The sequence below is a fragment of the Polypterus senegalus genome, chromosome 4 (assembly GCF_016835505.1).
Source record: "Polypterus senegalus isolate Bchr_013 chromosome 4, ASM1683550v1, whole genome shotgun sequence".
In the NCBI taxonomy this organism is placed as follows: Eukaryota; Metazoa; Chordata; class Cladistia; order Polypteriformes; family Polypteridae; genus Polypterus; species Polypterus senegalus.
The window spans coordinates 154,920,246-154,935,445 of NC_053157.1; the positions used below are offsets into that span (position 1 = coordinate 154,920,246).

The 15,200-nt window shown below is 34.0% G+C and overlaps 1 protein-coding gene across 2 annotated transcripts in view; it reads left to right on the plus strand.

Moving 5' to 3' along the window:
- cc2d2a (coiled-coil and C2 domain containing 2A) overlaps nucleotides 1–15,200 on the plus strand; it is a 103,158-nt gene continuing 87,958 nt past the window's right edge. The window contains exons 1-7 of one of the 2 annotated variants that reach the window (XM_039751510.1): nucleotides 1–184; nucleotides 2,096–2,127; nucleotides 4,108–4,189; nucleotides 5,346–5,402; nucleotides 6,642–6,716; nucleotides 8,164–8,239; nucleotides 11,553–11,638. In XM_039751510.1, coding sequence (XP_039607444.1) covers nucleotides 2,117–2,127; nucleotides 4,108–4,189; nucleotides 5,346–5,402; nucleotides 6,642–6,716; nucleotides 8,164–8,239; nucleotides 11,553–11,638 — 387 coding nt within the window. In that variant the 5' untranslated portion in view covers nucleotides 1–184; nucleotides 2,096–2,116. The remainder of the gene's footprint in view (nucleotides 185–2,095; nucleotides 2,128–4,107; nucleotides 4,190–5,345; nucleotides 5,403–6,641; nucleotides 6,717–8,163; nucleotides 8,240–11,552; nucleotides 11,639–15,200) is intronic. The other variant, XM_039751512.1, reaches the window with a different exon arrangement.

A 15,200-nucleotide genomic window follows, 5' to 3' on the forward strand; every position in this document is an offset into this window, starting at 1 on the left:
TGTTTCTGTGGTTACCAGGCAGCATTGTTTGGTGTATGATTCTAGAGTGGAATGATGAACCGTACAATTTAAAAAAATAAAGACAGTTGTATATAAGAATACGTTGGTCTCATTAAACACATACAATACACTAAAGAAAAAATCTTCAGCGCTAATGAATGCTGGTATTTCGGGGATTTGAAAGGTACTTCATATTTATTTTACGCCTGCGTCTTAAATATGTTTTGCATTTAGACGTTAATCAGTGATTTATACTTAGGGATAGCAAGTACAAACGTAGACGCATAACATGTATTACTTTATGTGTATAAGCCTGACACTGACTTCTCTGTCATGGACTTTGGTTTCGTGCAGTAAAACTCAATTTCAGTTTATGGTAAATATCATTGACATATGTTCTTTGTTGTGCGTCAATTTTCAGCGTTAAATATTATTTACTTTATGGTAAGCATGCGATTGTTTATTGTATCTCAAGCCACGAACATGACAAAATAAAGGACATTCTTTTATACCCAATAGCTGGTCATCCAGCCTCTCCAGGGGTTATCAACGTCGGTCCTGGGGACCCCTTGTCGCTGCAGGCTTTTGTTCCAACCAACTTCTGTTTTTAATTGAAGTCCTGGGCTAATTAAGTGAACTGATATTTCCAAAGTTATTTGTTTAAGGAACAATATATTAATTAGAAAACTAAGTTTGCTAATATATATTATATATATATATATATATATATATATATATATATATATATATATATATATATATATATATATACAGTATATATATTATATACAGTATATATATTATATACTGCGGTGGGTTGGCACCCTGCCCAGGATTGGTTCCTGCCTTGTGCCCTGTGTTGGCTGGGATTGGCTCCTGCAGACCCGCGTGACCCTGTATTCGGATTCGGCGGGTTGGAAAATGGATGGATGGATATATTATATATATATATTTATATATTATATATATATATTATATAATATATATATATTTTATATATGAATGTACCAAGTAGTTATATAGAAATAATGTATTTTTTTTTCTTTTTAACAGCATTTTCATCTTGATTTTCATTCTACTTTTCTAGGTGTTCTAATTGTTTAATTAATCCATTATTTACTAATTAGTGGGTCTGACTCTAAAGTAGATGCAGCCTTTGATTATTCAGTGTTGTTTGCCTGGGTGTCTGATCTGCTCGTTTTAAATTGTCATTAATAAGATACAAAGAAGGGGGAAAAACTGCACTGAGTGCAAAATATAATTAAATCAACAAAAGAGAGTTAAGCATTTAAATCTAGAACAAAAGCAGAAATATTTATAAATGTCTTATAAATGTAAAAATCATGCTGCTATGCTTTCCTGAATGTCATATTAAAGAAAAACAAATACCAGCTAATTAAATGAGATCAGTGCTATAATGTGTTGTCACTAATTAGGAATCTGGTTGGAACAAAAACCTGCAGCCACAGGGGGTCCCCAGGACTGACGTTGAGAACCCCTGCTTCTTAGTCATAGTACTGACTGCATTCCCTTAATAGCTTGTTAAAGAAAGTGTTCGGTCTTTCTAAGACACATGCAAACAACACGATTTGAGTCTGAGTACTTCAGAAGAGCATCCTCTTCAAACAGAACTAGAACATTACAGGAATTCTAACCATACTGTTCCATGCATTCAAGCCAGACGAATTTGCACTTAATGTATCGTTTTGTACTTTTTGTTGACTTGTGTGTATTTACTAGTTACTGCTAGTTAGACTGACTTTTGGTTAACAGTGGATGAGGGAGTGTTTTTACATATGTGCCTTACAGTAATCTGGTGTCCTGTACATTGTTGACTCCAGGCTGTGCCGATGACACGGGGATAAGATCGATGCAGCTCTTCATCATCTTAAAGCTGAATAAACGGTTTAAATAAAGATGGATGCACAGTTTCTTCATTCTGCTTCATTGTTATTGTTTTATACAGCTGCTCAGGAATACCAGGCAGACTATTTATATTTTTGATTTTGCATCAGAATATCTTACATAGTATAAATTGTATAAAACCTTTATTTAAAGATTCTTTAAATAATTGTCAATTATTGTATTATTGTAGATTCTTATTGCAACAAAGACAATGTCCACAAGGTAAGAAACTTTATGAACAATTTGTTATTGATGATTGTTGTGAGTTAATTGTATAATGCGTCAGGATTTTGTATAAACATACTGTTTTTTGTGTAAAAATTATGGACAAAATTTAAATAAGGAGAAATAATTATACATTATCTTAATTTTGACACAATATTGTGTGGGCAGGTTTCCTGCCACAGTTCAAAGACATGTAGGTTAGGTGGATTGGCAGTGTGTGTGTGTGCGCTCGTACGCACATGTTTATCCAGGGCCTGGCACCCATTCCAGGGATTGTTCCTGCATTGTACCCAGTGGTTGCTGGGATAGGCTATAATTTCTCTGTGACCCTGCTGTGAATAAGAGGGTTTGGAAGAGGGATGGATAGAAAGATAAACAGGTTTAAAATCATTTTGGCAGAAATTAATATTACACTGTAAGTTTACAAAGGTTTCATATGATTGAAAATAAAGGACAATACATTATTTTTTGTGGCATTTAATGCAAAGCCTAGTGCCCTTAGAAAATACAAGACAAAATATTGGATTGTTGTTGAGGTTGGGTCAAACAAAGGATTACTAGACAAACTGAAGCTCCAACTCTTCAATACCGACTTCTGTTGAACTTTTAGATAAAACTTGCTTAGGGTTTTTTAAGTACTATTTAAATATGTCAGAAATTAGAGATCTGCTTTGTGTCCTGGTCATTTAATATTCAATGCAGTAGAAACATAGTACAATTGTGGAAGATACTTTATATCGTGTATCATGTAGTGTGTGTGAGTGCTACCCGATAAATTATGCTTTCAGTTATTTTATTTGCTCAAATTATACAATTCTTTAATGAATCCATTGACATGAGAGGCTTTTTTTTAGCAACAAAATATAATTTAAACATCTTTATGATAATTAATTTTACATTTTACTGTTTAGGTTTACTTTTAACTGTGGTTATATAAAATAAAATTGAGTTAATTATGGTTAAAATTGATAATTTAGCCCAGTATTATACCAGGCTATTTGAAAGTCTCCTTTCCCCTTTGAGATGTAGGGGAGAAATTAATTTAAATGATGTTACCAAAAGTTTGCAACATAGCAAAATGTGAAGGAGTCTGAATACTTTTTGAATTCACTGTATGTTTTATCACTGTTCTATTTGTTGTCGCAACATATCCATTGTTTTTGTGTGTGTGTTTATATTATATACAAAAATTTGATTTGGTCATTATTGCAATATTTTTTAGTTTTTGTAATCTTCTTTTTCTCTGCTTTATGCATATTTTTGCATAAATAAATATATATTTTGCTCTGTTTTTCTTTTTATGCAGTATCATCACTGGTGATATTTACCTCTATTTATACTTTGCTTTATATGTTATATTCCACCATAAGCACATTTTAGCTAAACTGGTGGTTTACTTTTGTGTTAATAACAACAATATTGCCATAATCATGATTAAATAAAAATCTTTGTTAGTTGGATATTAAAGCTAGCAAAAATAACAAAAATGAAGTACTGTATTTCTCTGAGTAATATATACATAGTATGCATTATTGTCATTTTGCATTAAGTATCCTTTTATAAAGCTGACCAAACCTGCCTTAGTATTACGGAAATAAAAAAAGCAGTCAAATATGGTAATTATTTATCCATCTTTGCATCCATTTTTTAAATGTTCTTTTTCTAGTTTGTGCTTTTAAAGTTAATATTTTGCAGTTCTGTCACAAATTCTCATTTGATTCTAAAATTCTGTTGTAATTCAGTAATCATAAAGCAATTTTAAACAGTAATCATAAAACAATAGTCCGTTTAATCAGTAATTATAAACCCATTGGAAGTCATTTTTAGAAATGGATCCTCATCATATTTATGATTCTGCAAGTCCAAAAAATAATCCAAAAAATGTTTTGCCTTAACATGTACAAAACACAGCATATACTTGGAGATAGATAAGATGCATTCAGAAAATTACATAGTATTAACTTCTTACTTTTCTAGCAACATTAGGGAGAAAATTAAAAGTAAGCGGAAAGCACTACAGGAATCCTTGGTGAAAAACAATGATGACATTGATACACAGGTGGGTTCTGTTAATGTAGGTAAACTAACATATATTCTGGGAATATGGCCTGTTGTAAACCTTTTATTTTTGACTGAGGTTTAACATTTTACTTGATGTCATTATTGTTATCCAGTAGCACTAATAAGCTTTGTGTATATGGCAATCCTTCTATATAAAAGCGGTCGGGTGTCCTTCCGTCCCGTGAGTGCTAGGCAGGCGCGGAGTTTCACACGCCCCGTCCATTTTGCAATGCACGATGGGATTTGTAGTTTCGCTTTTTCCAGGTAAAAGATGGTTTTCTACTCCAGACTGTGAGATATCTTCTTCTTCTTTCTTACTATATAAAAGCGGTCGGGATTGTCCTTCCGTTCCGTGAGTGGAAAGCGTAGCGGTATTCTGCTTATCACAGACTTACTACTTGCAGCTTGCGGTACGAAGCGACATGATGTGAGCAGAGTTCTGGTGCTCCCATCATTCCCTTGCTTTTGTCCGCGATGTGCTGGAAAAATAGACAAAATTATGTCTCTGGAAATAATTAATGTTGATGGAGTACAAATGCCTCACCGCGTAGTAAATATCAGGGGGGTTCAAAAGGGCGACCTCAATATAAAAAAAAAGTTTAAATTTCATCACAAAAATAACAGAAACTACGAGTATTAAAGTAATATCGCTCAAATGCAATATAACCAAATTAATGAGTTTGTATAAAATATCAAATTGATCTACATATTGAATTGCCTTAAGAAGTGGTCAACTTAAAAGTCGGTCGCCTTAAAAGGCGGGTCAGCCTAGTGTTATTATAATTGTTAAAATGAACTTCATCTGACTTGCATAAAGTGAAAAACTAATACAGACACATGCATCACAATATTGTAAACATTGCTAAGCTGTTTATAGTATGGTTTACTTTTCAGTAAGCTGAAATTGCTCAAGAAAATAGGGAATAAATATTGAGAAATAAAGACTGAGAATGTGAAACTAGTCTGCAATGGTAGTTTTGAAACATTATCCTTGATGTCTTATAATGATAGCCTGGAGTGAAGAAAAGGCAACATTGCAAGATCCAACATGCTTCCAGGATTTCTTGTGTGAGGCAGGCTAATGTGACGGGGGAGAAAAAGCAACATTATAGTTTGTTTTGTATTAAACTGCATCAACCATGCTTTCTTGCTAGGCGCTTGTTCCCTCGGAAATGAAAAGCAATAAAGAAAAAGATCAGCATTTCTTGGAGGTAAGTGTTTTTTAAAATTTGAGTTGATTAACTAGCATTCCCAGCCCGGATCATACCTAGTGAGAGATGGTTTCTGCAGGCCTGTGAAAGTCAAGTTTATTTCCTAGTAAGGATTTACACTGAATGGTATAAAATAGTTAAAAAAAGCCTAACATTCTTCTTATTGTTATGTTTTTGTTTTTCTGAATAGCAGTTTAAAAAATGCATTTGTTTAATTTGAAGACAGTGTTTAATAACAGTAATTTTGTTAAAGACTTACCGAGGTAAAATACAGTATAGTATGAAATGTATTGACTTTTAATACATTCTTTCCACCAAGTTTGTGTTTCTATGTTTTCTAGTATATTCTAAAAAAAATTCAAACTCTTAATAGCTGTACTTAAAGAAAGAATGTATTAAAAATTTATTAAATTTTTAGTTGTAACTAATATTGTAAAAACATAAAAGAGATAGTAGAACAGCAATAAATCCTAATATGCCACTTATATTTGTTAATAAAGTTATTCTTGGATTAATAATAAAAGCAAATAATCATCAAATAGATTAAACCTATGGACAGCAGAGGGGATAAATAGCATCCTATTGCAACATAGTTTTCAAAATAACCCAGAATGTACATTTATAGATCTATAAGAACAATAGAAGTTCATTTTATTTTAGCCATTTATCATTATCATTTTATAAAACTACCAGAATAGCGGAAAGACCTTGACGTTGAACAAGTAACAACAGTATGCAAAGGAGCAAAAATAAAGGAAGAATAATATACATTGCCCTTTTCCTCCGAATCCAGAGTGCATGCAATGCCCTAAAAATGTTAACTTGCAATTATGCTCCGTTTGTGAACTTTATTACAAAAGCCACATCTCAAGCTTGAGAAATGAGTAGTTCTTATAAACTAGTTAGCTTGGATGGACTTCTGTCTCAAATTTGAACATCATAGCATTTATGTTCATACCTAAAATATTGCTAATGGTGGATAGTTATGATATGTAAATCTATGTGAAAGATATGTCACAGAATATGAATGAAGCATTTGATCTGATTGTGGTTTCTTTGAACAAGTTAACATGTTTAGCCTGTGAAAAGTTTTGAATGAGAATTACGTAAATATATACATTTAAGGCCCTGTCTTCAAAATGATGAAGTCACCAGTGCAGATGTGAAGCCTGGTATATTGAAGGCTATTAATCATACTTGCATTTGACTTTTTTTTTTTGTTTCATATTTGTGACTTAGGAGAGAAATGGGGAAAATGAAGTGGAAAATTTGAAGCGTACTTTGAAAGCGCAAAGGGAGAGGAGGAAAAAGCAAGTATGTTTTGAAGACTGTTTATTTCTTTCACTTCCCTGCTTTTGTTTATACTTAAGTGTAGTTTATTATAGTAATTTCACCTTTAAATATATGTGTTAATATATGTGCGTATGTATGATAAGAACTCAAAATATCTTTAACTCTTGGGGGAAAAAAAATGAACCACTACATTTTAAGCCTTATGCTTCTTCTGTAAGTTGTTACATTTTTATAGGAGCTAATTTGAAATATTCAAGTTTATATGGTTTTACACTTTTTTGAAAAGAGATAAAATATCACAAAAATACTTATTTAAACTTTCAAAGCATAATATATTCTTTTTACTTGCAAATATAAAAACATCCTTATTATTAATGTAAAATAAATAATTACAGCAAAACGCAATAGGTACATTTCAGAAATATATGCTATACATTTGACTATTCCTCCTTCTGTATGTTTATTATGCTGGTATTTTAATGCAAAGTGATTCAAAAGTAACATAATGTAATAATCTCAAACACATTTAGTACAATTCAGTATTCTTGGGGCTAAAGGTAATCACAGCAGCATTTGAGCAAAGTAGGTACTGTAGTTGAAATTAAACATGTTAATTAAAGAAAGAAACTTATCCTCTACCAGGACAAGTTTGATAAAACCTTCTTGAGTCAGTAATCAGGCAGGAGAAACCTTGACCATCAAAGCAGCCACAGCATGGTGGGAATGGTCAATATATTAATATATTAAGGGTATAGCTGTATTTTATAAGCAACTGAATTTACAAAACAGTGTCAATCAGTGCATACATTTACTCTTGTCGGTTCATTGGCTTACACCCAAATGACTTATTGAAATAAATGTCTTGTTTATTACACTCCTGTTCTTTTCATACATCTCAGTTTTTAGCCATTACCTTTGAAATATTTATGTATGTAACAACTGTCCAGTTTTGTTGTTTACAGGACATCTTCTGATCTCTTAGTCATCTTTTTAGTACATTTTATTTATTAAATCAACCTTCCTCCTGGTACACATGGTTAACCCTTACAGTTGCTTCCTTCATGACATTTTCAAACAAATTTTATATTTTTCAATGTGTTCTGCAAACCAAAATACTTAACTATTGTTAACTCTAAGTTATTCTCTCACAGCACATATAGAGGGTACATAGTGTCCTAAATGTACCCAAATTTCAGCTTTTTAGCTAATTGAGAAAGTGTTTTTGTTGATGACTTAGTCAACTTTGCATAGAAATGTATTCTACACAATTAGAACACTGGAACCTTACCTGTCATGATAAGACTCACAAAGTGAGTCAGCTTAGAGACAGAACGATTAGGCTCAGGTGGTGCACCAAAATGATTTGGCTACTTGATAACAGTTAACGATGGTAAAACATTTTTTTCGTTAGGTATTTCCAAGTATTTTAAACATGTTTCCTCATATGTGTTTTTATTATTTATGACAGTTTATGGAAAGTGCAGTTGATGCTAATGCTGAGGATTCCGCAGAAATTAAAAGTGCAGTTGTTCATACCCAAAGAAGTAAGTTTTCATTTATTGAATTTCTTCTCAAAAAAACAATTTTCCTACTTTTAAATGAAATTCTTCTTTATTTAACAGGGCTCAATACTAAATTTAAAAAGTAGTTACTAGGAATGGCAATGGGGCACCAGCTTTTTGGATGCCAAAACTAAAAATTTGATTTCCAGTTTTAGCAGCCTTTATTTGATGTAATTATAAAGCTATGCAATTTATATCAGGTAATTAATGATATTGTGACATAAAATCATTTTTGAAACATTTGTTACCTAAGCTAAGTTATTTTTAGTTTGTTTCTTTTACCTTTTATTCTATAGCATTTGGTCCTGAGGTGTTATCAGTTAATTAGTCATATCAGTCATTAATTCCAGATATACAAAGTTCCACCAATAGTGCAGTTATTTTCATACTTTTCATTCAGAAATGAATCCAAAAATTTGCTGCTTGCTTCCTCATCCATTAATCCAACTTGCTGGAAGTTGCTATTGAACACATCCTTCATTTGCTTAACATGTGCGGAATATGTATTCACCCTGCAATAATGTAGAATCCATGTCATAAACTGCTTCAGCAAATAAAAGTAAACGACTTAAACAAGTTTAAACTACTAGAGTTGACTTCAGTAAGCCATCCCCAAGCCCAACAAAATGAAAAAGTCTTCCTACTTCTGACAGCATTGTGCCATCCTAAATTCATAAAGCACCAGATCTCAACAGCATAAGCTGCAATACAGGGATTCTGTACAGGCTGTGACAAATTATCAGTAATTCAAATATATTTAACACAGTACAGTACAGTATATTTTAATATTGTTGATTTATCATATATATGTACGTTTTCTTTATGGCAATACAGTAGTCATAGAATCGAAAATATGTAGCAATGGTGTGCATATTTTTATGTAAAATAAATCTAACCACAGAATGAAGCTGAAAAAAGTCGACTGAACCTGCATTTAGGTTAGGTTCTTTTTGACTAAAAGTAGCATTTTAGGTTGAATGCTTGAAGTTCTTTTATAGTTTATTGAAAAGCTGCACTAAGTAACCTTTTTGCACTCTACACTCTGCATGAAGTAGAAATATGTGCTCTTGCTGCTTCTGTAAGAACAAAAAATGTCTCTTATTGCTCTATAAGTACATAGAAGGTGTTCAGCTTGTAGGCAGTGGTGGTTCTAATAGGTAGATTTGTAGATGCAGTGCAACTGTGAAATTCCAGCAAACTCTGTTTCAGTGTCTTGGAATGAATTGCTAACAGAGGACTTACAAGCATTTACTCCAAAAGCACTTGTGCGTATCATCTTTGCCTCTTCACCTTGTTTTATGTCCTTTTTTCTAAAATATTCAGGAATATTTCTGTTACTTGTTTCTTTATTGGGTTTCTAAAATATCCAGCCTTGTATCTTTTATTCAAATAAAAAGAAGTGTGTATTGATAGTAAAATATATTGGTATTTGATTAATTTTACTAGTATTGCAGCACTTTCAAGAAGCAAAAAGCATACGAATTACTGGTGCTATTATAGCCTGTCGGTGTAAGATACAGTTAGTAGGATATCTAAAAAAATAGCGTATATTCTTTTCTTAAATGGAAGTTATTTTTACTTGTACCTGAATTTCTCAATAATAACATGTAATGAGCAGACATTTTTTAGGGATAAACTATGACCAGTAATTACCAAAAAAAGAAATTTGTTATTGCAGATGTTTTTCGTAACAACAAAAGCTTCACACTACTCACTGGCCTTACGTTTTCAATTAATTATAAAATGCTAAATTATTTCTGAAAATAAAAACATGAGTAAACATGAGTAAAAGAACTAATGTTTCTTCCCTTTACATACAACGATTAAAGCAACAGAAAAGATAACAGCTTCGTGTAGGGTTGTGGCCGCTTTCAGGTAAGCTGCAGAAGGGTGACCAGCTGTGACACGTGACAAGTGTTCTGCTTTATAAAGGGAGCAAAGTTGCAGAAGTAATGTGTGTAGCTGACCAACCATGTCTTATATGAGACTGTCCAATATTTTCTATCATGCTAAAATATGGAAGTTCTTTATGGAAGTATGGTGTGATACCTTATTTTCATGTGCTTTAAAAAGATCCCAGGGCTGGATGTAGCTCGAAGCCCTTAAGTATGACATCCCTGCTGTGGCTTGATTTTTAGTGACTTCATTATTTTACTGATATTTTACAATTATTTTCAGCCACGTTGTGGCTAACCTAGAAGTTTACTTTGGTTGAGAACTACTGATTTCACTGCTGAGACTGATTCATTGACCTCTTAACATAATCAAATGGAATTACAGGCAAATATCCATTATGCCACAACTTTATATTTAAGTGGTCAAATTGATATATTAACATTCTGTAGTTTAAAATTGTAGTCATTTAAATGCATTCTATTGAAAGATACTGTGTTATAACTTAGCAGCAAATTTGTACATATCAAAGAGATTTTAAAGGCAAACATACTGTTGTCAGAATATTTATTTCACTTCTGTCTTATTTGATTATTCATCTGCTTGTGCTGGTGTCATTGATGGAAATTACAGGTGCAGTATTAGAATACACACTTCTTTCTCCTGTCTATTTTCAAAAATTTGCATTTTCTTTGGTTGGCATTTAGCATTAATATTAGAGTACTGTACAGTTGATGAATGATACTCATGGGTACATTTTAACTAATTATTTTAATATATCTTATCATTTCATTTTCCATGCACTGTAGGTATATTTGCCTGCATAAATAGTAAAAGCTGCCTTTATTAGCTGCTCAGCTCAACTGTATATTCAGTGATTATTAAGCAGTTTGGAATGTTCAAAGTTAAGTTATATCTGATATATATTATTTTTCTGTATTTTTTGTCTGTAGTAATTTATAGTAATTTGGTTAACTTTTTATTTGTTTCACCTGCTTAAGTTCATTATAGTCAAGCCAGCAGTGAGGGTATGTGATGCTGAAGTTTGGTGCAAGTTGAATCACTGGCAGAAGCTTTCTGAACAATATGCAGCCTGTTATTGGAAGGAAGGAAGACAATTGTAGAGACAGTTGAAGTAGCCCAGAAGAGAGGTAATAAAGGCAGAGCAGAAAATGTAAGCACGAGAAAGGGAAAGCTGGAGATAATCTTCATTTCTAATTGTAATGTACAAATATTCAGTCCAATCACTATTATTGTTTGTGTATTACAATATGTTCAGTATAACACTTTTAATAAGAACAAAAAAGTCAAATGATTATATGTATTTTCTCTGTTCATATTCACTTCTATTTAATTTTGATGGTTATTTGATCTTTCATCAGAAGTTTTTTCTTTTTTGAAGCCTTACCTCCACTTCCTTCATCTACTCCAAGCTATACTGGACATTCTGTGAGAGAGCGTATGAGAGAAAAGCTTAAAGCTGGAAGGGTATGTGTTATCAATTTTACTTAAAAATTATTTAGATTTAAAAATTTTATTTGGTATGCATATGCAAGGTATTTTTTATGTCTGTATAGATTTAAAAAAAAAAATCATATTATATGAATTTTGGAAAAAATAAAATTTCAATGCTCTAAAATATAGTCATTGCAGGCAATACGTATTAGCTATAATGGAACTTAGAAATAATGTAAATAAATACTTCCAAATACATTTTCTGAACCCGTATGTTCTGTTACAGGGTTGCAAATTTTCACTTTTCTAGTTTGGTTGTGCCAGCTTAAAAATATGAAAAATGTTTTTTCATGAATAATTACTACTCTGAATATTGTAACAATACACTGAATCTGAATATTGAATAAGAAAAATAAAAATAGGGATTTCTAATCTGGTTTGTGGTAAACTTGATTTATTTGAGCATAAGTTGTGTATAAATATGCGCAATAACTTGTTTTGCCTAAAGTGTGTTTAAATCTAATGCCTTTGTGTGTTCATGTTGTGACAGCTCATTAATGAGACTTATGCAATCATTATAAATTGTTTTATTTTCTGTTTTTAAAGGACTTCATAGAAGCTGTATAATACACATATAGCAAATTACTATATTAGATAAAACTGATTATTGAATATATTAGATTGAACTCGTATTAAAATCTCCTAGAAAATCTATCAGAAAGAAAGAAAAAAGGAATGGGAGAACATTAAATTACCAGGGCCTACAAAAAAACTCATAGATCTGTCTCACCTTAAATCGCTTCTTAAATCTGTTCACACCTCTCCGCCAGCGTCTTTTGTCTTCTAAATGAACCGATAAAGACAAGCTGCAAGCAGCCGGCTAAATACCAAAGAAACACTTTCAGAAAAGGTACAAATATAACAGAACAAGTGCACTTTTATTCAAAAATATAACTGCAGAAAAAAAACCCTTTAGCATGCCACATTGACACACATTTACTACAACTGCCTCGGTGGCGTAATGGTATCAGCTGCTGACTGGTAATCAAAAGGTCATGAGTTTGATCCTGCACGATTCCGTTTTGAGAAGTGAACTGCTCTTATTCTTACTATTTTAGAATAAAAACATACATTTGATTTCAGTCTGTTACAGCCGGTGTAATTTATGATACTTGTAAAGGTTAGCTTTGTTTGTTTTTTTTTATTCACTTTTCAGTCGCGTTCAGGATCCTTCACTACCCCACCCCCCCCAATCTGACACAGCTGTTTTCACATAAAGATGCACTATAGCTCTGCAGTGTATCACGATACATACTAATGATCCCCCCCACCTCTCCCCAGGGGTATGACACACAAACGCTGGCGAATCTGCCATCTTCGTATCGATAGCTTGTGAATAAGGCGCTATATGAGCGCCCGACCTGGCACAGATTCACACTGAGGCACATATAAAAGGGACAGAAATCTTTTATTTTTTCTTCACCTGTGGGGCACGTCTTCCCCGTGAACCCCACAGGTATAACACAGTCCTATATCACCTTAATATCCACACAGCAATCCTTCCGCTGGCACCACCACTTCTGTAAGGTAACCTCGTCCTCTTCCTCCCGATTCTGGCTAATGAGTGGTGGATGCTGGCCCTTTTATAGCCCACCTGGAAGTGCTCCAGGTGCTTAATCACCTGTGACTAATTGCACCTCCAGGCAGGGCTGTAGAGATGTCCAGGTGGGCTCCGGGATCCATGCAGCACCCCCTGGCGGCCATCCCAGATCCCCACAGGGTTGTGGAGATCTCCATCTCTCAGACAACCCTGCAGGAAACTGAGGCACCATCGTCAGCCAGGGAGGCTGTCACCAAGCGTCCCGGGGAAGGTAGTGAGGAGCCAATGGCTGCTCACCCGGACCATATACAGCAGGGGCTTCCCGGCTGTCCATTACTAGCTATAGCACGTCTTTATGTGATCCAAATAAATAACATTCCAGCTATAGAGCGTCTTTATGTGAAAACAGCAGTGTCAGATGGGGTGGGGGTGGGGATATCATGAATGCGACTGAGAGAATGAAACTGAATTTGAAAAAAAAAAAAACCTAACCTTTACAATTATCATACATTTACACTGGCTGTTACAGACTGACTGAAATCAAATGTATGTTTTTATTCTAAAATAGTACAGTACATGCAATATTATTTGAAAACGGACAGCGTCAGATCATGTTTGAATACACACTGGTGCTGTTACAGAAGGCGTGAGCTTATTCAATGCAGGAGTTTCAACGCACAATACATGCAATATTATTTAATACTAGCAAAATACCAGCCAGCAGCTGAAGTACTGCCTTAAAATTTTTATTAAGAAGAAAATTAAACCTTTTTAAACTGAGGGAAAATATACCAATAATTAGTTGTTAAGGATCTCTTTGTATACCACATTGTCAGTTCGGCCCTTCGGTTGTAATATGACCAAGCATGCAACGTACAGTTGGCCATGTGAAAAGTAATCTTGTTTCAAATCTCACAGCTTGGATTGCTGCTGTCATAATCGGTTTGAGTTTCATGGTTTGTTTCAATTACGCTAGTATTTGAAGGACTTGTTGTGTTGAAGTGACATTCGGCATCTGTCAAGCATTGTAAGCATACAACCGGTTTCATCGATAACTTCACATCAGCTTTTGAGAGTTTAAACATTCATAAACATCAAAGTGTCCACTACTGAAATCGTCACCTGTGAACATAAGATGTTTAAGAGGCATTGGCGGTTGTCGAAAGGTGTAAAATATGTGGCCATTTTGGCACACTTGAAAGCGACAACCGAACAATTCAGCGGCAGCCATCAACTCACATTCAGAACCATAGGTAAAGGGCTTAAGCATTTCACTCTTATAGTGCTCCTGTGTAGTATAATTATCTCCTGTACCGTCATCAGTCCACACCTTGAACCTGTCCCAGTCATTCAATACATAAGACACAATGTTCCCCTGGATATGAACAGTGAGCCTGATATGGCCATGCAATATGTAACAAAGAGAATGGAAAAGGTAGGTGCCATCTCTGGGCATGGAAACCACTCGGTAAGTGACAGTTCTTTGATCAATGGTGATCACCTCGATAGACATGTTAATGGGGGTATGGTTGGAATGATAAAGGAAATGGGTACCTGAACAATGTAAAGTAAGTCTAAAATACCTACACAATAACTATAATCGTAATAAACGAACAATGAAACAGCGGAGAAGCTGTGGATTAAATAAAAAAGGCAGTAGTTATGAGCAGGGAGACGTGAATCCCGTGGTGAAGCAAGGAAGGTAATGTAGAGACCGGAGCGACGGACGGCCTTATATAGGCAGGCAGCCAACAATGTGGGAGGCGTTGAGATGGGGGACCCAACGCCGCCTCACATGGTGACCGAGCTGCAGGCTATGGATGTATATATGTACGTAAGTAGGATTCAGTTAGCATTGGGAACCCGTGTACCAAATTTCTTGAAGATGGGCCCATAAGTAACAAAGACCGTTGAAACAATCAATATGGCAGCCGACAGTGGCATCATACTACCGAAATAAGTACGTACATTGGTTTCGGTTAGAGCAGGGAAGCC